At 40.5% G+C, this 23,052-nt stretch overlaps 1 protein-coding gene across 1 annotated transcript; it reads left to right on the forward strand.

Annotated features, from left to right (window-relative positions):
- Window positions 1–5,851: 5,851 nt before the first annotated feature.
- LOC148030384 (uncharacterized) lies at window positions 5,852–7,156 on the forward strand. The gene is made up of 2 exons (XM_087687248.1): window positions 5,852–6,310; window positions 6,444–7,156. Exons 1-2 carry the CDS (start codon window positions 6,223–6,225, stop codon window positions 6,902–6,904), a joined length of 549 nt encoding a protein of 182 aa, XP_087543374.1. The 5' UTR covers window positions 5,852–6,222; the 3' UTR covers window positions 6,905–7,156.
- Window positions 7,157–23,052: the final 15,896 nt, after the last annotated feature.

Consider the following 23,052-nt stretch of genomic DNA (forward strand, 5'->3'; position numbering starts at 1 on the left):
GATGGTCATTGATCAATTGGCAGGCCCCAGCTTCTCCCTGTCTCTCATTACATTATCTAAGGAGTACGTCTTCTGCAGATATTGATGCTGCATCAGGATGCATTGTCTGGCTTATGCCTTCCGCAGACATTGAGCGCCAAATTCCAATAGTATCTGATGAGAGAGCCATTAATCTCGAGTAATGGCCAGTGCTGCAACATGTGCGGTGATGTGGGATTTGAAGAGGAGCTCTTTCTGTGGAAACATGAAGTTGTATTAAAGTAAGTTTTTTTTAAAAAAAAGGGGGGGAAGGTATTACAAAATTGGACTATTACAGGAGTCCAGCCTAAACACATACTGAGCATTAACTGTGTTACATCATCATCTACTTTCTAGCTTGAGCTTCCATGGAGTTGAGTGTGCTAGTTGTTGGCTTTTCAAACATTGCTTGGAACATGGCTTCCCTTTTTTCCATCTTCCATCTTCGCTCTTCATGGATGAAAAATTTCTTCATTTCTATTCCCATTCCTTCGTACGGGTCCTCTTTCTTTTTCCTTGTTGTTTGATGTTTGCTGCGATCCTTGGCTAGCTGTTTTTTCTTTGCAAGCCTGCATCAGAAATTCAAATTTAAAACCATACATTGGGTCCTCCTAAACCTGGTCAAACACGAGCTTGTTCCGAGAGATCCAGATGTGCCATAAATACAAACTTCGAAGCCAATTCGAAATTACAGGATGCAGACCATAAATCTCTCCTAATATCAAATCTTTCCAAGTTATCGAGGAGGGATGGAAAGGGGCAATGATTGTTTGTAGAAGATTCAAGGCTCGGGTATTGATTTGGCAATTCAGAAATAGGTGAGGAATGGTTTCCTCTTCTTTTTGACAGCGAGGACAGAGACCTGATCCTATGCCAATTTTCCTAGCTCTTGCATTGGTCCATAGTGCTTTCATCAAAATGAGCCACAATAGACAGGAGTGCTTAGGTTGTATGCTAGAGATCCAAATCATTTTGAATCTATATGTCCATTGACTCTGGTTCCAATTGAGATGCCATCTTTTGTTGAGTTTCTTACATAATTTAGAAGAATCAACTTCCTTCTTCAGCATTGGGAGAAGTGGTTTCTCATTTAGCCAGCACACTCCCCTGTAGTTGAACTTCAGATTCAATTGGATGGCTTTACATATATTCGGACCTCAGCAGTTGATTCTCTGGGAAAGGAGAGTAATCTCTTCAGCACTGAGCTGAAATTGCTCCTCCAAGATGTTGAGGTCCTTCCAGCTGCTGGTATTGAAATTCCAAATATCAGCCCACTTATTAATGCCCTTCTTTGCCATCCTGAGGGCCATCTGAGTTTGGTCTGCTTCTATCACACCATGGAATATGCTGAACCAGATGGAATCAGAAGCAGCCAAGGTGAGAGTGAATTGGGCATTGGGGGAGATGCCAACCTGATCCTTAAATGTAAACCACGCATTCCAAATTGTCTTCATGAGGTCAGAGCATCTCTTGATCAAGATCTTGATTTGACTGAAGGCAATTGTCATAGGGTCTATGTTTTTCCATCTAATGAGGTGTGCTACATGGAAAGACTTGCAGCTATTCTTAATCAAAGCAGCCCAACTTTCATCCTCTATTTGGAAAGCTCACGGGATCCATTTAGCAGCCATTCTGTCTGCTATTTCCTTGATATTAGGAAGACTTAGACCACCCTGATCTTTCGGCAGGATGCAGTCTTCCCAGGCTACTTTTGGGATCTTGAACTGTTCACTGTTACCAGACCACAGAAAGTTCCTCGACAGAGTTTCAAGATCCTTTAATCCTTTTTTGGAAGGACTTCAGCATGATAGGAAGTATATGGTAGAAGGAATGAGAATGTGCTTAAGCACAACCATTCTACCAGCAAAGGAGCATTGCAATCCCTTCAAGTATTCCATCTTCTTCTTGACTTTGTTCATGGCCCAGTCCCACCGCTGCTTCAGGGAAACTCCAAACCCCATAGGGATCCCCAACAGTCTGAAAACTTTCCCTTCCTCCAGCTCTTTGCATCCTGCATCCATAAGCCAAGAAGGGGGCAGTTTAATAAGAGTTTTGATTCCTGTTTTATTCGGGTATACTATTGAACCTGAAGCTGCACAGAATTCTTGAATACACCGCCAAAAGGATTCAATGGAGAATGGATCATTATTAACTGATCCGTTTGTATCATCGGCAAACAAATTCAAAAACATTTGTTTGTTGTCCAGAAGGGCTATGCCTTTGAGTCTTCCTTCTTTAACTTCTTCCTCCATAAGCCAGCCCAATGCATCTGAGGCAATTGCAAAGAGCAATGGGGCTAACGGGCAGCCCTGTCTAATTGATCTGTAAAGAGGGAAGGAGGTAGACAACTCACTATTAATAGCTATTTTAGCACTAGCATTACCAAAGAGGGTGCTAACATATTTGATGAACTTGCCTCCTAGTCCCATATCTTGAAGGGACTGCAACACAAAACACCAATCAAGTCTGTCGTAAGCCTTATCAAAATCAATTTTAAAGAAAAGAAAATCTTGTTTCATTTTCTGAGCATATTCAAATCCCTCCCAAAGGCTAATGATGGCATCTAGAATATGCCTACCTTTGATAAATCCTTTTTGTTCTTTTCTAAGCCACCCATCAAGATGTGGACCTAGTCTCCTAGCTAAGGTCTTTGCAAAGATCTTATAAGTAGATGAAAGACAAGTGATAGGTCTCCAATTAGATAGTATATTTTTCTCATCCTTCTTATGTATTAATTTAATCACCCCCTGATTAATGTTAGCTGGTAACGCCCCGTGTTTGACAGATTCCTTCCAAACCTGCATCAATGGCCGGATGAGGACTTCTTTAAACTCCTTGTAAAATTCGTTTGGGAGACCATCCAGCCCTGGGCTTTTGCCATTGGCTAAACTATCAATGGTATCTGATAGTTCGAACTCTGTAAAGTCTGAGTCCATAATTCTGGCCAATGATGGGGGGACTACTTTGGGTCTTATCCTAGAGATTTTGGCTCTAGCCTGGGTGGTTTCTTGTGACTACTGCCCCGGGGGGGCAAAAATTTCCTGGAAGAAGATACGAGCTGTCTCTAAATTCTCTTCCTTGGAAGCAGCAGTGGTACCATCTTTTTTAACCAGCATAGGGACCAGATCTTTCTCTTTCTTTTTTTTTTATGAAATTGAACATTTCTTTAGTAGGCGTATCTATCTTCCCTGCCCACCAGGTTCTAAGGTAGAGCCTAATGTTCTCAGCCTCCTCTTCCTCTATTCTCCTCAGATTTTCCTTGATCTTCAAAATCTGGCTTGGAGTATCCTGGCACCCTAGATCAACTCTGCTTTCTAGATCCTTGAGCAATTTGTATCTATCCTCTCTTTCTTTCCTCCTTTTATTGATCTTCTCCCTTTTTTTTTCTTTTAATAGGGCTTGAGTGGTCGTTATTGCTGTTGACCAATCTCTTGCAGGGCTATTGTTCTGTCCAAATAGATTTTCCCATATTGCATGAATTTGTTCCTTGATTTTTTCATCTTTAAATAGGGAGGGATCCATATGGAACCACCCAGATCTAATTATATCAGTATTAGAAGAGAAGAAAATTGAGAGCGGATAATGATCAGACATTACCAAGTCTTTGCTTACCTTACAATTGGTATTGGAGAAGGTGGAGAGTAAACCTGAAGAAACATAAGCTCTATCCAACCTTGCTTTGCCCTTATGAGAACCATTGTATCCCTAGCATCCCAATTGTCATTATTCACACCAAGTCATTAGGTGGAGGGTAGTTATCATTTTTCGTTCCATGGATTGGAGTCATTTTTAACTAAAGATAGCCACTATCCTAGTTGTTCTACTGGTTAGATAGGGGATCCTATATGTATAATGGCGATCTAGAATCAATATATTTCAATAACCCTAACCACCTTGGCATAATCCTATAGAATGGGAATCAACTTGATGCTACATTGCTCTAATATTTCTTGACATATTGGGTGGACAAGTGATGAGACATGATGATGGAGATGAGAAGGCCATTTGCAGCACCATATAATTGATTACACTATTCGACTAATGGTAGGAGGGTTTGTTTGAAATTATTAGGTTGCAATGTTGTGGGACACAATGTTTTTCATATCTTTCCTAGGCCTAGGTGGTGTCAAAGGTAGAGGCAAAATGGAGAGGGGACTCAATGGAAATCCAAATTAAAATGATTGTATGGCACACATGATGCAATATGTGATAAATTTCATATGTAGATCCAAAAATAGCCTTGTTCATCTCCTTCTCCAGTTGAGAGTATGGTACAAAAGAGTCATCTAAGCCATCCAACTCATCTATGAGGGACAACTTGTGCAAAGACATATCAAACTAGTGGCAAAACATCCAACATTGAAGAACAATTAATAAGATGTCTACATTCAGATGACCTACTTGTAGAGATAAGATGAAAAGAGATAATAACTTTATTATGTTCTTACCCAATAGAAGCTATTGAAAACATTTTTAACACAAAGGAGGTGAACTCACAATGACAATAAGTACATCATGTCTATGCTGCAAGGGTTGCATAGAATGAGCAAAGAACACATTAGCATGGGATTGGAATGCCATGGATTTTGAAAAAGGCTAAATGCTAACTTTGCACATAATAGCATGGGATGGGAATGCCACAGACTTCGAAAAAGGCTCAATGCTAAGTTTGCACACAATAGCATAGGATTGGAATGCCATAGACTTCGAGAAAGGCTCAATACTAACTTTGCACACATTTAAATTTAAAAAATATTGAAAATAAATTTTGTTTAAAAATGCATTTCATTTCTGGCAATACAACAAATGCATCATTATGATCATTTCAACCATAGGTACTCCTTATCTCCCTTCTCCATGCACACCTACATGCCATCGTGCTAGCAGTGTTTTGTTGAGCTTCCTTTTAAAATTTGACGTTGTCATGACAAATATTTTGCTTGATTTGGAGGTTGTGTTTTCATTTATTGGTTGATGTCATCAAGATGACTCCAGCATTACTAGGTTTTTTCAATCTTCTTCTTCCTTAAAGTTTTTTTTTCTTTTCCTACAATACATGGATGAGGAATCTAGGTAGTACTCAAATCAAACAGCTTCACTAATGTGTGTAAAATCTTGGAAATTTTAAAATTAATAATCTTAGGTCGTGATTATATAAAAATGTAATAACTCTTTCTCATTTCGCATATAATCAGTCAACATGAAGACTACTTTACCATAACTAAGCCTGCAATCACTCAATTACCCACTTGAAGCCTACTCACTCACTAGAATGTAGCCCAAATGTAGCCTACACATCTTCCTACATTGTAGTAGCAAAAAACTCACTACACTGCAATCAAAGGCATCTTTGTAGGGTATAATATCTAAAACAAAGAGAATATGAAAATCATGAATATCAGTCCCAGTCGTAGCCATACAATGTTGGTAGCATAAAATTGTTGAAGATGCAATTAAATGTTGTAAAATGCTTTCATTTTTTCATTTTGTTACAATAACCATTGGGTATTTGTGTGATATTCACCCTTGTCCTCAAATTCATGAAAAAGAGCAAAGAAAAGTAGTAGATGTAGAACACAATTTTCCCTCTCTTGATCAATTAAATGCCATGATGCAAGTAGAACTCGAGCAGTCCACTATACACATATCTTGCCACTTTTTGAATGGGAAATAATTAGGTACAATATTCAATGAAGAGACCAAGCATTTGAGATACCGATATAACGCTCATTATTATACCGATATGCAGCTATGGAGACACACATTCTCTCTTATTATACCGATATGCAGCTATGGAGACACACATTCTCTCTCTTTCAATATACATCTAGGCTATACACACACACACTCTCTGTCGTGCTCTCTCGTGCGCATAACTCTCATATCAACATGAATTATGCCTTTGGAACATGATCCTGCACGAGGACACACTGATGGTCATCAATCAATTGGCAATAGAATATGAGTAATTAAGCCAATCTGGAATATTAACCGCCCCCGAATTCCCCATCTTCTCCCTGTGTCTCGTAGAATTATACATGAAGAATGTCTTCTGCAGATACTGACGATCCATCGGGATGCACACTCTGAATTGTGCCTTCCGCATATATTGGGCGCCGATAGTATATCATAATACCTGCGCCAATAGCATATGATAATATCTGCGCCAATAGTATATGATGAGCAAGCCATTAATCTCGACTAATGGCCACTGCTGCAACATGTGCGGTGATGTGGGCTTCGAAGAGGAGCTCTTTCGCTGCTCCATCTGTGTTACACGAGTCCAACACAGGTATATTGTGCTCTCGCTAGATTAACCTTTATAAGCAGAACAATTATAAGCTTCTAACTAGGATACCTATATTACCAATTAACGGAGTAGTTGTTATTGATGGCGTCGAGATGATATGGGTGTTTTGTCACAGATACTGTAGTAGCACGTATCTCAAACTGGCCAGAGATGCCGAATGGATTTGCGAGTGGTGCTTATGGGATGCGGGTGATTCATCTCCTAATATCAATCTGGCCAATGATTTTTACAAGCGGTACAAATCAAAGTCAGCCTTGGTCCAATCCGAAAAGAAATCGTCATCCTCATCGTTATCATTATCAGACCAGATCGTTACTGAAAGGAAGGCCCAAGCTGATGCAGCAGCAACGGATCGTGTTCACGGCCATGATAAAGTTCTCGGCTTATTGTGCGACGGTAATGAGAAAGAAACAGGCGCGCAGTGTCAATCCGGACCACCACTCTCGTTCGCATGATCACACCAATGCAAATGTGATTGATCAGACGAGTACGCAATCCAGCAGAAACAGATATTCATTGGTACGATCGCCCCGCCGCTATAGAAGTCTGCAGGATCTGCTGCTGTGTGGTTCATGATTGTGATCGGAGAGTCACTATTCTAGTATACTTGAGAGGTACTATTGTTTGAGTCTGACGAACTGCCTATCGACACTACAGGACTTGTATGTACGTAAACTGAGAGAATGAAACTGGAAATTGTTCCCGTCATCGCCTCCTCCCATGCTGTCACTTGTTTGGGCCTTTGTAAATTTTGAGGGCCGGCGGCTCCTATGACAGCCCGACATGGCTGAATGTATATATTTATTATTGCAGAAGCTTCAAAGCATAAAAAATATGGCTTCTTTGCTGAACATTGTCCAAAAGGTATATGTAACACCTCAAAATCTTATTTATATATTAGTCTGTTGATGGAACATGATAGTTGGCACTACTATAGATAAGATACATGAATTGGAATGCATAATTCCCTCTAAATACTCTCTATAAGCCTTCAAAAATACTTCAGCTCTATAAGTACAGTTTTATTACAACAATAAAATATGGTATACATGCTTTCCCAAAGCTGAGAGAAACTCTATCTTTGTTGTCTGTACTATGTTTACTAAAGATAGAGGTTAAGAATTAAGTGGTAGAACTCAAGAGAAGCCTTGTTTAAACATCCAATGTCCATTTCTAGCTTACAACTCTATTCTTGACTATTATGGATAGCTGAAACAATCCACATAAAGGGCATAAACCCATCAAAACTCCTCTTTCATGATCAATAAAGTCTTCCTTGATGTTCACGACCGAAAATCAAGTGAGAGATCACCTCAAAGACCTTGTAAGAGATCAAGATCTTTAAGGACATCTTGTTATCTTCTTTGGGCCTATATTTCTCTATTCAAAATAGTCATAATACTCTCCTCTCTCTTCTCCAATGCATGAGCTAGTAGCCTATTTACTTTCTTTGGCTCTTGCCCCCACTTTTCCCTTGAGTCCTCTCCCAGTTAGCATGCCATCACCTTCACCTTTGTGGTCACATTGGATAGTAACTAGCCAATTGGCCGTATTGGCATCCGAAATTTGTGTTGAATGGTCTTCTTGATCTCATGCTTCATTCTCCACCACATAGCCCACAAAACACTTAATTCACTACTTATCAATACTCAAAGCCACATGTTGATTAACTCCCAATACTCCAGTTGACTATCTCATATTATCAAGACAATGAGCAAGTTACATAAGTCCACTGACAAAGAAATATGCCACTTATCATTTTGTAGAAAAAGCATAAACTTGTCCACACAAAACATATCTCTCTTTCACACTCTATGTCAAAAATCTGATGACATCCAACCCCTCTAAACTTGCATATCTTTGGAGGTGCCTCATAGGTAACACATGGAGATTAAAAAAACCCAAACACACTACAATAAAAAGGCTCCATAGACGCGCTTGTAGACACAATATTTGAATTGTGTTAAAAAATGTCGGGCGCGTTTATTTCTGCGTCTACTAGCGCGTCTACAGGCGCGCTTATAGTAAAAACTATACGTGCATATAGACGCGCATATACACCCGAATATAGATGCTCCTATAGACGCACTTATAGATGTGCATATAGACGCGCATATACATGTGCACATACATGCGCACATACATGCACAAATACATGCGCACATACATGTGCATATACATGCGCACATAGATGTGATTTCACCTGTAAATTAGACGCAAATATAGATGCGAAAAACAGTGTATGAAAAAAAATCTCAAAGGAGATGTGGTTGTTTAATGAGAGTGCGTCTACGGGTGCATCTACTTTGTGGATCAGACGCGCTCTTACACGGGCCAGCTCCACAAAACTCAAAAAAACCTAGGAGGTTTTATGGATCTTCAACACTTGCGCATCTATGAGAGCGTCTACTCTGTATATCAGACGCGCTTGTAGACGCGAATTAGTAGTAAAGCACAAAATAAAACTAGGAAAAGCAAGCAACAACTAACATACCCAAAGCTAAGAAGGAACCAAAATACAACTCTGAGTAAACAGAGAGAGAGAGGGAGAGAGAGAGAGAGAGAGAGAGAGAGAGAGAGAGAGAGAGAGAGAGAGAGAGAGGGAGAGAGAGAGAGAGAGAAGAGAAGAAGGACTCACCTTGAATATTTGTTGTGATGGGCAGCGACACAACTACAAACTCCTTCTTCTCCTCGATCTCCTTGCTCTTTGGTTGTTTTCCTCGTCGCAACAAACATACCAAAAGCTAAGAAGGTAGCAAAATATAACTCAAAGCAAGGATAGAGAGAGAAAGAGAGAGGGAGGGAGGGAGGGAGGGAGGGAGAGGGAGAGAGAGAGAGTGAGTGAGTGAGTGAGTGAGTGAGAGAGACAATAAGAAGGACTCACCTTGAATCAGTGTTGTGATGGGCAGCGACAGGGCTACAAACTCCTTCTCCTCCCTCTCCTTTCTCTTTGCCTCTTTCTTCCTCCTCTCTTTACCCTTTCTTCTTTGCCTCTTCCTTTCTCCTCTCTTTGTGTCGTGCGCCTGTCAAAAAAACCCAAAAGAAACGCAAGAGGGGACTACTTTGAAAAGAATGACACACCAGCAAGATTTTTCAAAATTTTTTAAAATTTTAGTGCGCATCTGTGCACACGTCTATAAGTGCGTGTATATAGAGCACGAATTGCTTATAGACACGCTTATATACGCACAGTTAAACACACTTATAGATGCGCATATACACGCGCTTATAGATGTGCATATACATGCGCAAATACATGCGCACATAGATGCGATTTCACATGTAAATTAGATGCAAATATAGACGCACAATTGCGTCTATATTTTTCAAATTTTTTTAAAATTTTAGTGCGCGTCTGTGCACACGTCTATAACTACTGCTTGTTGTAGTGACGCGTTTGAAAACACGTCTATTTTCGCGTCTATTTGCGCGGATATATAGACATAAAATTCACATCTATTTACATGCTCTTTTACACGCGCATACAGACACGATAATAGACGCACCCAATTTTGCGCGCCTATGCCTTGTTTCTGTTGTAGTGATAGCTTTCATCTTCATGTTTCAAATCTAGCTACTCCCACCTGAATCATAAGGCATAAAGAACACAAGCATCCCATCCTACATGTATCTCTTAGCATCCAACCCTAGCAATGATAGCTCCTATTACATTCAAATATTTATAAATCCATGTGACATCCCAAGTTCATGTGTCAACTCATCTTTAGCTACATCTTTAATGTTTGTCACTTTCTCTTCCTCATCTCTATCAATCTATTAATCTTTTACCAAGCTCACCATGGAGAGATCTCTTCTACATTCCTATTTTTATATATGCTGATCCTTTTCTCTTTTCTGAGCATACACATGTCATCCTTATGTGGCTTTGGCAAAGCATATGTCATATATACTAGATTCCATCAAACTCGATTGGAAATCTGTCCTATAATATGAGTGTGCAGAAAACTACTTGTATCTTACAAACTATAACTTAGATTGTTGAGCTTCAAAAATAATAAAGGTAGCTCCACTTGTAATCTACAAATTTATTGAAGATACCATGACCGAACTCTCAAAATATTAGCCTCTAAAATTCTTTGCATAGCCTACAAATGTTCTTTATAACATGTAGTCCTACTCTTTCTGACCCTATAAGTTTTGCATATGAACCTAGATGTCAACCAAACTTTGCAGGGTACATCCTTAGGTATCAACCAAAGCACATTCTCAATGCATCATACACCATTTATTCTATTTTGATTAAAATAAATTTCAATATCTTTCAAGATGTCGTGCCCTACCTGTATACTAAAGACTCTTACAGACACTTTGTTCGCTTGGGTCTTTGAACCTATGTCCAACACATCTAATTAATATGTTGTAGAATTCCTTTGCTTGAAGAGTCTAATCCATTTGCTAGCAATAGGAATGTGCAATGTTGTCCCATCCAATTCTATAAGTGAATAGGTAGAATTATCAAATATCTGCCTTACCACATACGGACCAAACCATCACTTAGAAATTTTTTCAACTAGCACTATGCTCATTTTCCAAACTAGTATCATAAATTAGCACCCACTCACCTTCTTGTATGGCTCTTGGTTGGATTTTATGTCTCTTATCAAATAATTTTTTGGTCAAAGTCTTAATGATATGAAGATATCCATGTTTACTTTTGCCATTTGCCTTCCAAATTATAGGCTGAAGTAAGAGCTAGCTTCATCCCTTAACGAGAGAAAAAGTCTTGTGCTTCATTTGCATCTAATTCACCCCTATCAACTAAAATTTTCCAACACACCCATACCAACGGAGAATCTCTTCCAAGAGAAATGTACACATTTCTTGAGTAGTCTTTGTCCTAAGTGCTTTCCCTTGTACTTGATTCATTAAGTCTTCACACAGAAGCTAGCATGAGGTACCACATTTGCCATAAATCTATAGGTATAGTAACCAAATATAGTACCCATTTCAAATGAAGAGACATTAGATAAGTTTGCTGCAACCCATCTCCATACCTTACTGATAAATACATCCGAGAGGTAGCATAAGATTTCACAAAGTGAGCAATTTCAGCATACATTCCTTCCACCAAATTCATTAATTTTCTCAAAGGGCCCCCACACACCACTATGACTATCCCGGAAGCTTTCATGGAACTCCCACATAACCTATACCTATCTGGCTCGATCTTCAAGAACTTGTAGTGGAGCCCCTCTCTTTTTCTTGCCATGGTTCCATAAATATCGATCCTTCAAGAAGAAACCATTTGCCTTTCTCTTAATCCCCTTGAACTTTTATACTAACCATTATTCCTTCTTGGAAAGAGTGTTGAGATATTGGCCTATTCTCAGCCATTCCCCTTCATATTTCTCTTTCAATAACACCTTGATAGGTTGAAATATATTACCTATGATGTTTTCTTGTTACTATACCTATATCTCCCATGCTTGAAAAGTCCTTTGCAACTATTGATTTTCTTATAGTTGTAAAATTCTAGATAGTATACCTACTATATTTATTGAATTTATTATTATTCTAGTATTTATGATAGTTATACGATCATTTAAGATACCTATACCTATACATACAATAGATGTACATTTATCCCCTACTATGACTTCATCATTTTCAACAAGAAACACCTCCTCTTTGTCCTCATCCATCATGCCATCTTCATCTTCATATCATGCTGGTGATAACATATGAGTCAAGTGAGTTGTTGCTCCCTACAAGATGCTATAAATCAGGGTTGAGTGACTTAGTATAAGCTATTAAGAAACATGGAAATGTGGAGAGTAGCACAACTAGTTATCATACGCAATAATGGTAAACAATTTATCTCCACCACTATGTAAACATCCAGAGAATAGTCTCTATCATATTTAAGAGTTGTAACCACTCCCTAACACTCCCCCTTAACTTACAGATACCTCTATTATGTCTTGTTTAACACATTTGCTTCAATTCCGTTAAGTATCATCTTGTCCCATTGCCCATCCAATACTAATAGGGTTCATATCAATAGTGAGGATGGTATGCCCTCGATTGAATGATCTATCTTCTTCAAGGTTGGTCTAGAATTCAACAAATTCTTTACATTTTGGAATAGCCCTTGTATGGTGCCTTCCCAATTTTAACTTTTTCCCATTCCTTAATAATTGATAAAGGCTTTCAATCATATATGTGAAATGATAGATCCATGTCAAATAGAAGACACATGCACCAAAAGCCTCCTGACTTTTGATACATTGGAGCATACCTCTTGCATCTTGCTAATCCCATTAATCTTAATTAGTGAAGGATTTTGACCACAGGGGCCACACACATGCCCTACAATTAGAACATCCTCAACACCAAAGACACATTTTGCACTCAAAAGAGTAAGATGCACTTTCTCTAATTGAGTCAAAATCTTCTTACAATCAGTTATATGGTAAGCAACAAATATCTTGCAAACCCTGTCATCCAACTCCTCATTCTTTTCTTGCAATTCATAGCCCTTAATAGAGACATCATCAAAAAAGGTATCGTGAGCTATGGAATATAGTCTCTCAAGACCTTATGTGTTGCATTCATCATGTGGGCGACTAAGTATTTGGTCACTCACATTAAAAGGGTACACATGCACACCAAGCCAAGTGGTGATTTCATAGGAGTGATATCTTGACTCTCTAATGCAAGTTAAAATCAATCATAGCTAGAGTATAAATCCCCCGTAGAATAAATAGCCTTGACCACAAAGGCATTTGAAAATTCATCTACAATAGGTCTCACATCAATCATAGCTAGAGTATAAATTCCCAGCATAATAAATAGCCTTGACCACAAAGGCATTTGAAAACTCATCTACAATAGGTCTCACTTATCGTGACCTTATTGACTGGCTACATATGTTGTATAAACTCCAATGCCCCATTCTTCTTTGGATCTATAAACCACTTATTAGAGTGTGGAGCTAACGATGGCTCCAAAATATTCATCTTGAGTTTCTTATTAAAGGGCTCCATCAGCTTAGGAAAGTATGCATGAAGCATAAGAATCAATTTAAGGTTTAACCCCATGCATTTGAGGTTAATAGACCATTGGGTATGAGAAAATATTTAAGAAATCATCAGCAACAAGATACCCTTAGTTAAAGTTAGAGCTGTGAAGAATAAGAGGATGACATAACAAGGCATGGATCCTATACCTTTGCTAATTTTTGCACATGGTCAAGAGTAGGTTGAAGCGCAAAGTAGGATGAGAGCATAAAGAGGTCATCATCACTGAGTAGCTATGATAAGAAATAATGTGTAGTAGAATGCATTATGTCATTTCTTTTAACATTCAGAATGGATTAAAGATGTAAGGGGAAATATCCCTCGCAAGATGCTTCGTCATTTTCCATTGGCTCCTTGTATGCAACATATATTTCAAACCCGAAATCTAGCAATACTTATGGATTGGGGAGCAAAGAATGTAAGTACAGATGGGATTATGCAAATTTGAACAAGAATCGCGACATATTAAGCGGGGTGTTGGATTGGATGGTCGGAATCCTTTCTCCATGTATTTAAGTAAATGGTCCACTTGGCTAGTAGTTCTTATGAACTACAACTTGCCACCATTTATTTGTTTTAAGAAACAACACCTAATTTTGTCCCTCGTAATCCCAAGAAAACCTCAAGTCAAAGATCTTCGCGTTTATTTGGCTCCTCTTATTGATGATGTCCTAGAGTTATGGAGAGGCATAGATGTGCTTGACATGTCAAAACAAGACGAAAAAAGAAGGTTTCAAGTTTGTGAAATTCTAGCAACTTCCTGGCTATGGATTTTGTTCAGGTATTTGATTGTGATTTAAGTAGCATATGCGGGAGTATTTTCATTTTAATTCAATCTTTAATGCTCATGCTACATGTTTTACTATGGATGTAGGGTGTTCAACAAAGGGTTATAAAGCTTGTCCCCTATGCAATGATTGGTTGAAATCTAAGTATAGTAAGCATCTCAACAAGAATATATATCTTCAGCATAGACGACTCTTACCTGCAAATAACCCCTGGGCATATCCAGGAGACCCCTGTACATCCGGTGTACCGACGGGGGTACCCTCTCCCGGAGTGCCACTCAAAGGGGTGCCACCAAAAGGAGTGCCACCAAAAGGCGTGCCACCAAAAGGCGTGCCATCTGCCGACGACTGCGCAAAAGCTGGAGTAACTGGAGTGGACGTCCCCACAGGTGTGACAAATCCTAGAGGTGACGCAGCTCTAGCTGAAAGACGAGACGGAGACACCGCGTCCGTGTCTCCACAGCAGCACCCCCCTGATCCTCCTGCAGTCGCAGTCCCTCCCTCTGGCCCAAGTCGCGAGCGTTGAGATCGTCTGCTCGAAGCTGAAGCATCTGATCGCGCTGAAGCTGATCTAGCAGAGCGCCCTGACGAAGAATGAGACTGCTCCTAATCTGCCATCTCTCTGAATCTCGCGAGCTGATCTGGAGACATACGTGCCATCATGTCCTGAAACTCCTCATCGCTCATCCCTCGACTCATCCTGAAAATGTCGATACTTGCACATATAAAAAATGATGTTACAATAATCAATTTAAACTATACAAAGCACATTAATATAAATCATTTTTAAAAAATCCCTCTTAAAATGCATATCTTATCTACCTTTATGGAATATCTAAACAACGAATTGAGTAATACAATTCTCCAAGAATGAAGTATTCTATGGTCCCATGTTAATCTCCTGACACAACTCTGCATACACTGGAAGGTCGATAGACATGTCACCACAAAAGAATGAGTCTGCCTCGTTCTCAAAAAATTCTACGACTTCTGTATTTCCATCATTGTTAGCCGATGCGGGCTCCAAGCTTGCGGTGGCCTCTACCCCTTGTAATTTCAATCCCTCTATTTGCATATTTTCTTCATCTATGCTTGGAATATCGCTTTGATCGTATACTCTCGCACCTCAAGGAGTTGAAGGTATAACATACCACCATCGAGGTTGTTGGGGGTTTGGATAGAAGATTACCTGTTCACAAACACTTACAAAGCGACTTCAAATCATTGTGACATAAACCATGTCGTATTACAATTAGCAAGCAAATGACTATTTGTACCTGTTCACAATGGGCCGGCAACACAAAGGTGTCGTGCAAATCCATCCATTTTTTTTCGGAATCTATTTCCAGAAATCCAAATGGACCTCGTTGAACTGTTGCTCCAGCTCCTCCAAGTACCACTTTGAACCACTGCACATCGAATATTGTCATGGAGAAGTTACGGTAATCCACCGTAATAATACTTTGCAAGTTCCCAAAATACTCCATCTCATCCAGAACCGTGTTCGGATCCGTTGCTCGTTGCTGGCTCTCTTGTTCAAACCTTGCCATGACACCACAGTTCATTGTGGAGTGCATTTGGTCAATACGCTCCACCTGAAAATGTCGTCCGCGCGACCACGCTGCACTATATATTTTGTACTGCACATTGAAACACTCAAATTAGATGTAGCAAGCAAATTTAGATACGACACATTCTAAACCCCTCATTACCTTTGGACTACATCCCCTCGAGAACTCCCACTCCTCCATTGAGACCTCTATCCCTTCGCTGGATGCTGCGGTCAAGGCTCCATGCAACCATCGTGTTGACATAAACCGCGGCATCTCCTCCATGCCTTCGGGATATCAAATCGGTCGGTGACGCGTACTGCGTCGAAATTCAGCTCGCGCTTCCTCTCGATCTTGCCTTGTAATCTGGTACTTGGCGAGCCACGTCTCCATGGAGGCATGGTGCAACATACAAAAGCGATTCACCTTCTCTTCCATTGAGGCATCCATTCTTTTTTCTACCCCATTTCCAACCACCACATCTCCAGTCAGCCTATCATCGTCCTTCAGCGTCCATAGCATTTCATTGTCTAGTTCCACCGTTGGTAGCCATTGTGAGATATGCACTAACGCCTCTGACACCAACCAACCTTCCGCCATGCTACCTTCCAGACGAGCTCGTTGTCACACAAAGCCTTTCAGGGTTTTCATGAAGCGCTCCAAGAAGAACATCCATCGCGTATGGACAGGTCCAGCAATCTCCACTTCGTCCACAAGATGCACAAGAAGGTGAACTTGTATCGTGAGCATGCTAGTGGGCAGGTATTTCTCAAAGAGACAGACCGTCTCAACTGCTCCCCGCCTTGCGGATTCAATAGAGGACGTCTTAATCTCTTTCTGTGAGATCCATTGCACCAAAGTCGACAACTTGTAAATGGCCCCGCGAATTTCTGGAGTTAGGCATCCCGCGATCGCGATCGGTAGGACAAACTGCCACAAATGAGAAAGCATTAAGAATAATGGTCACTTTTCAAATTTCAAAATGTCCACGCTAATTAAAACCCATTCTGTTCACAAACCTGACATATCTTATGCCAATCATAGGATTTTAGCCCAGACATTTGGTCATCTTTAGAAAATGCGGATCTGAGAGAACGCATCATACCCGTCGGAGTGCGGATAGACTTGATTACTTGCTTCACAATGCGCTCTTGTTTGGTAGAAAAAACCCAGGGAGTGCGAGGAAGCTGCACTCCCCCTTCAGCACTCGACTACGGCCAAAGCGGCTCCATCTTACCTACCTCCTTTAAATCCATTCGTGACCCTATAGTGTCTCTCTTTCCTGTGATGTGGGCCCATAGCAAGCTGCCCACATTTTTGAAAATATGCATGGGATCCAACAAGTGGTTGACCTGTAAGTGGGTCCAATATGGCAACTCGTAGAAAACTGAGAACCGTCACATTCCATTTGGATGTGATTCCGGGTTTACCATTTTCAGCTCGTACCAGCTTGCAGCGTTCATACGTGCTGGAGGTCATCCAAGAAAACCTTCCCTGAGTTCATGATCCTCCGGCAAGAAAGCGGCGTGTCCTTGATATACCATCTTCTTCATGGTTCGTGACCTTCGGGAGTCTAACTGTGGCCCACACAATGGACATGCATGATAACCTGAGGTAACGAGACCTGCAAGGCGATCCACGACCTAGTGAATACTTGATTGAATGAAATAAAATATAGATATTACCAACGAGAACAAAGGTCTACTCACCTGAGCACTCTCCCAATCCCGGAAAGTCATGCATCATCCACATGAGAATGGCTCGAATGTTGGCTGACCGCCGACCATCGCGCCTGCTCATATCTTGCATCGTGACCCCCTCCTCCCACAAAATCTTAAGCTCATCGACTAATGGACGAAGATACACGTCCATATTTTTACTTTGTAGCGGCCCGGGACGAGCAAGCTAAGGATGAGATGTCCTTTCTTCGTAGAAAGCCATGGAGGAATGTTGTAGTTGACAAGCACTATAGGCCACACACTGTAAGAAGTCGAGCGCAGACCGAATGAGTTCACACTTTTTGAGAACTTTTTGAGGGATGGTCTGCCTTTGCAAGTCCTGTCGATACCTGTGAGCACCACACTTTGGATATGTCTCCATAGTCTCGTATTCATCTCGAAACAATATGCAGTCATTGATACATACATGGATGTTATTGTAGTCCATGCCAAGCTTCCGTAAAACATGTCGTGCATCATCACGAGACTCAGGCATGGTGTTTGCAGATGGTAATATATGATATTTCAATAACCTGAAAAAAATCATAAAACACCTTGAAAAAACACAAATGTTTGCAATAATACTGTGAAAAAAAAAAACTATGAAGTCTGTGTGCAAGGTACGTGAATAACTCAGTCACACTCGTATCGCTCCAACCATATTTTGCTTGCACACTTAAGAGTGCAAGCAATGTCTTCAACCGAGATATTCGGCACCCATCATTTAATGGTATGGATGCTTCCTCTCTAAACGGGTCCGATGTCTCAACATCCATGGGAATCAATGCATCGATCATTGCCTCCATCTCAGGCTCTAAGATTGTAGGCAAGTCGGGAAGGTTGTCTGTCTCCTCTGGCATTGACGGTATAGATGGGCCTTGCGAGTGGTCGATTGGCTCCTGCAATCCATCCATCGCACGTCCACAAACTCTTCTAATTGGCCGCAAAGGGTACACTCCCCCTTGGGTCGAGACATCACCCCCCTGGATACAAAATTTGCCAACAAGACCCAATCTTATTGTGTATGGTTTTCAATTAGCTTGAGAGTACAGTGCATGAAAAATGCTAACTTCAAATTACCGTTTGCTGAAAATCCGCAATCGCCTGATCAATGATCTCAGATTGAAACTCGCCAAATCGTCGTATGTGTTCTATAGACAATCGGCGTTTTCGTCTAATTGCCAACTTGCATTGAGAGCAAGGACATGGGACACGTTGATTAAGATACGTCTCGCGGTCTTGAACAATAAGACCTTCTTCATTTGCCATCTTATCTACATTACAGCAAACGAGGCTTAAATGGACAGCTTTATGGAGATGTACGTCAAGTTGCAAGTTGACCATAAACCTTGCATTGTATATAGTAGTCGAGAGATTTTCCGATGTTATATCTCGGCCTTGTATCATGCTCAATGATTTGTTTGTCCCGGTAGATAATTATTTGTTATATCTCGGCTTTGAGTATAAGTAATCCATTTTAAAATTAATGCGCGCCATCTATGAAATTTTATAACTATAGTAATAAAATTTATTTCAATCAATTCTACTCATAGTCATAAGACCTGAGAGAAATTATCCTATACTCAATTTAAGGGTTTCTTCTTCTATAATAATAATTTTGGGTTCATTTTGATGAAGTACGTGACCCATGGCAAAGCACATTGCATACCATTATCAATAAGTCTATTATCTTAATTTTCCTTCCCCTCCCTCTCCCTCTCCCTCTCTTTCTCTCTTTCTCTCTTTCTCTCACCCTCTCCCTCTCCCTCTCGTTCTCTTTCTCTCCCTCTCTCATTTCCTTCCCCTCTCTCTCCCTCTCCCTCTCCCTCTCTTTCTCTTTTTCTCCCTCTCCCTCTCTATCTCTCTTTCTCTCTCATTTCCTAAACAAGCAAAAAATAAAGTGATTTAAACATCCTCCAAGCGAAAGGGAGAGGGAGAGATACAATGCACTCTCCCTCTCTTTCTCTTTTCTATCCCTCTCTCATTTCCTTCCCCTTCCTCTCCCTCTCTCTCTCTTTCTCTCTCATTTCCTCTCCTAAACAAGCAAAAAATAAAGTGATTCAAACATTAAACAAGCAAAAGGGAGAGGGAGAGAGAGAATGCACTCTCCCTCCTTCTCCCTCTCTTTCTCTTTCTCTCCCTCTCTTATTTCCTCCCCCTCCCTCTCCCTCTCCCTCTATTTCTCTTTCTCTTTCTCTTTCTCTTTCTCTTTCTTTTCCTCTCCCTCTCCCTCTCCCTCTCCCTCTCTTTCTCTCTTACTCTTTCATTTCCTCTCCTAAACAAGCAAAAAAGAAAGTAATTTAAACATTAAACAAGTAAAAGGGAGAGAGAGAGAGAGACTGCACTCTCCTTCTCTTTCTCTCCCTCTCCCTCTCCCTCTCCCTTTCTTTCTCTCCCTCTCTCTCCCTCTCCCTCTCCTTCTCTTTCATTTCCTCTCCTAAACAAACAAAAGAGAACGATTTAAACCTTCAACAAGCAAAAGAAAGAGAGAGGGAGACTCACCAATGAGATATGGCAAGCGTGGGCGGCTTCTCTTTGCAACGAGGGCTCCTCCTCTCCTTCGCGAACAAAGGCGGTGACGACGGCGGCGGCAGCAAGTCTGTTCCTCTTCTTCTCTCACAAAGCCTTCGCTCTCTCCCTCGCTCTCGCTCTCAAAAGGCGAAGAAAAGAAAATGAAAACGGCGCTCTAGTTTCGGCCGCGCTTTTTTTCCCTGTGGTGTCGCTATAGCGACGCCAGTTGTGACGCCAATAGCGACGCCGATAGCGATGCCGATATCCGGCGTCGCTAATTGCCCAATTCCTTGTAGTGGTAGGACATCCCAGCCTCTCTCTCTTGCCCAACATCTTTTCTCATAACATTTCATTTCATCTCTCTCTCTCTCTCTCTCTCTCTCTAGTTGGAGGTACTAACAATGAATTATCTCGTCGATGTCTTAGCAATCGAGCCATGTCACACATCACCCTCTTATGGCTCCATCTAGTACGAAACTCGTGCTCTAGGTGATTGATGACAAACTTTTTATCAAACTCTAACTGATCCTTGCAATGCAACAAAAAATAACTAAACTAGCCTCCTGATATTTTGAGTCATTAAAGCAAGTTAAAGATGCATACGCCCATAGAACATGCACTTTAGGCATGTAGGTCTCTAGCAGGGATCCGATGCATTGATGGAAAAGACATCTGCCTCTAACGGGTACCACCCGTCCCTTGGCATCAATGTCGCAAGTGATCCCTAACTCTCCAGTGCAGGTCTTGAATGGTGGCTAATGTGATGTAGGGCTCTCCATTAGGGCCAAAAACGCTTCCAAAAATGCACTTTTGTTAATCACGGGATTAAGGAAAGGGCCAAAGAGAGTTCGCCACGTGTGCAAGAATATGGTATTCTTGTCTCCTCTTTTTTAGAGATAGTAGAGTCCATTTCGTGATTCTCTCTTCTTTTTTAGCCAAAACCCCTAAAGTCTGACATGTTTTGGAGTCCCAAAGACGTTATTTACTTACAAATCTGACAAAATACGTGACAGAGATGTGATGAAATTAATAATGAGTTTTTTGAAAGTCGGGAGATCTTTCAATATTGTTTTTAGCGCCCAATACATACTCATTTGGGTCTTTGGCGCTACTTTTTAGTTCATTCACTCCTCTTTGAGCTTCTTTCTCTGTGCTTTCATTCTTTTCATGGCTTCCTCCAGGCACCCTTCTCGTTTAATACACTCTTGCACAGTCTATAGCCAGGGAGTAGATGGAAATTTTGAGCCCAAAACCTTTGCTGTAAATGATTGGGTTACCATGCTGCCATTGTGCAAGGGCTCTCATAAGGTGAAAAGAAGAAAACAAAATGATATAAAACATCACTGGAAGGGGCATATCATTGCCTTCAAAATTATGCCCGAAGGCTAGTTTGTCAAGGTGCAACATGTTTACATGGCCAAGGATATGCACTTGCCTCCAAACGAATGTGTTCCCCAACAAACACATTGTAAGTTATAAGTTGAATAACGTATATAATTCTTTTCCATTTATGCAAGTTCTAACAAACGGTTCGTCATTGTAGATATCTTTCCATCAACAAGTATTGAATGGCAACCTGTGGAAAGCCTAAGTGGGACTTTCCATGCCATTCATAAGGTATTGGCAGACATTATTTATGCCGATCAAACTGTGTCTTTTTATAGTGAAAGCAAGGTTTTTATATATTATGCAGAGTATGTGGTTCCCTCTAAAGCGGATAGGTATGGGAATATCGAAGATTTGCCATTGCCAAGTCTTTCATCTCTAAACTGGGAGATTCCTGACAAGGTAACGGTGCAGAGTTTCAAATTCAAAATATCTCAGGATATTAAAAAGTCCATGACAGCTGGAAGGATCTCAAGAAGAATACGTTTATCATGGTTTGTACCCCTCCATATCTTCGTGGCTTGCTTCAAAACAGCAAATTTACAAAGAACGAAGGTATCCTGGCTAAGTAGAAACTTTTCGGAAGAGGATTTGGACAACACTATAGGGACGCATTGGAAATCTAGAGAGTGCGACCATAAGGGTAATATCTTGAGGTGCAGTGCATGCCCTCAATCCTTGGCTTTGGCTTACAGTATCCCTCGCCAAACTCTTGCTTTGGGGGTTGATTACAGGAGATACAAACTAAGATTGGGTATTTGGGTTCCCTTGGATTCCGATACAGATTACACACCATATAAACTTGCGGTGCACGTTTTGCCGCATGAAGAAGTAAAGAAGGTGAATGTTACTTCCAATTGGAGTCTGAAAGATGTGAGGGATACCTTGGAATTGCTAGACAATACATCCCCTAGATATAAGTTCAAAGTGAATGGTGTAACAATTGGTAAAAGAGCCGAGCGCTCTTTCTTTTGTACGAGTTGTTTGTCTCCCACAATTGTGAGTTTTGAGCCTTGAGAATGAAAATTTGGCAAAAATTTATCTTAATAGACTGTCCTTAAGATATTTTTTAATGGGAACTCATAAGCTATCATGAAGCAAGTTGCCTTTTGAATGTGTATAAATAAAATATACATTACATTCGATTTACAAGTGAAAATTTTCATTACACAATGAGGTATAAAAATTGCATAAAAATGTACAAAGCCAAAATAATAAGGCTCGTGTATGCTTATGTTTGCTATTTTTATTCTTTATCGATTTCTTCAAAGATATTTTTTCTCACAGGGCCTTTCTTTGATTGTTGAAAAAATTTCACCTTTACAGGTAGTCTCTTTTCTTGGGGCTTAAGAGGGGATGGATCAAATTTAAGAGGAGAGAGCATTGGCATTCCTTTTTTCTTAGACTCTGCAGCAGTGGTCCCATTGCCTTTGCCCTTGCCCTTGCCTTTACCATTACCATAGTCCTTACCCTTTCCCTTGCTTGTGCCCTTGGCCATTGAAGTTTTGGGAGGAAGAGGGGAGTCAGGATCATATGGTGTGATTGCCTTGTCCAGAATCAGCTCAATGCATCTCTCCCTTATCCACCAAACATATGATTCAGGATAGTCTCTACACTGTAAGAATAAATGTTATAAGTTAGTGAAAAGAAATCATGATAAGGGTTACACAAACATCAAATGAAATTAACTTACATTCACTCCTTCTATTTGTAACAACTTTGAATCCACTG

The sequence above is a fragment of the Lygodium microphyllum genome, chromosome 10 (genome assembly GCF_053477565.2).
Source record: "Lygodium microphyllum isolate KBCC chromosome 10, Lygodium_microphyllum_v1.1.10, whole genome shotgun sequence".
Classification (NCBI taxonomy): Eukaryota; Viridiplantae; Streptophyta; class Polypodiopsida; order Schizaeales; family Lygodiaceae; genus Lygodium; species Lygodium microphyllum.

Bases quoted from the DNA above. Each gene is read 5' to 3' on its own strand.
- LOC148030384 (XM_087687248.1), top strand. From the start codon at position 6,223: ATGGCCACTGCTGCAACATGTGCGGTGATGTGGGCTTCGAAGAGGAGC. The intron at 6,311-6,443 runs GTATATTGTGCT...GTTTTGTCACAG, and splicing joins GTTACACGAGTCCAACACAG to ATACTGTAGTAGCACGTATC.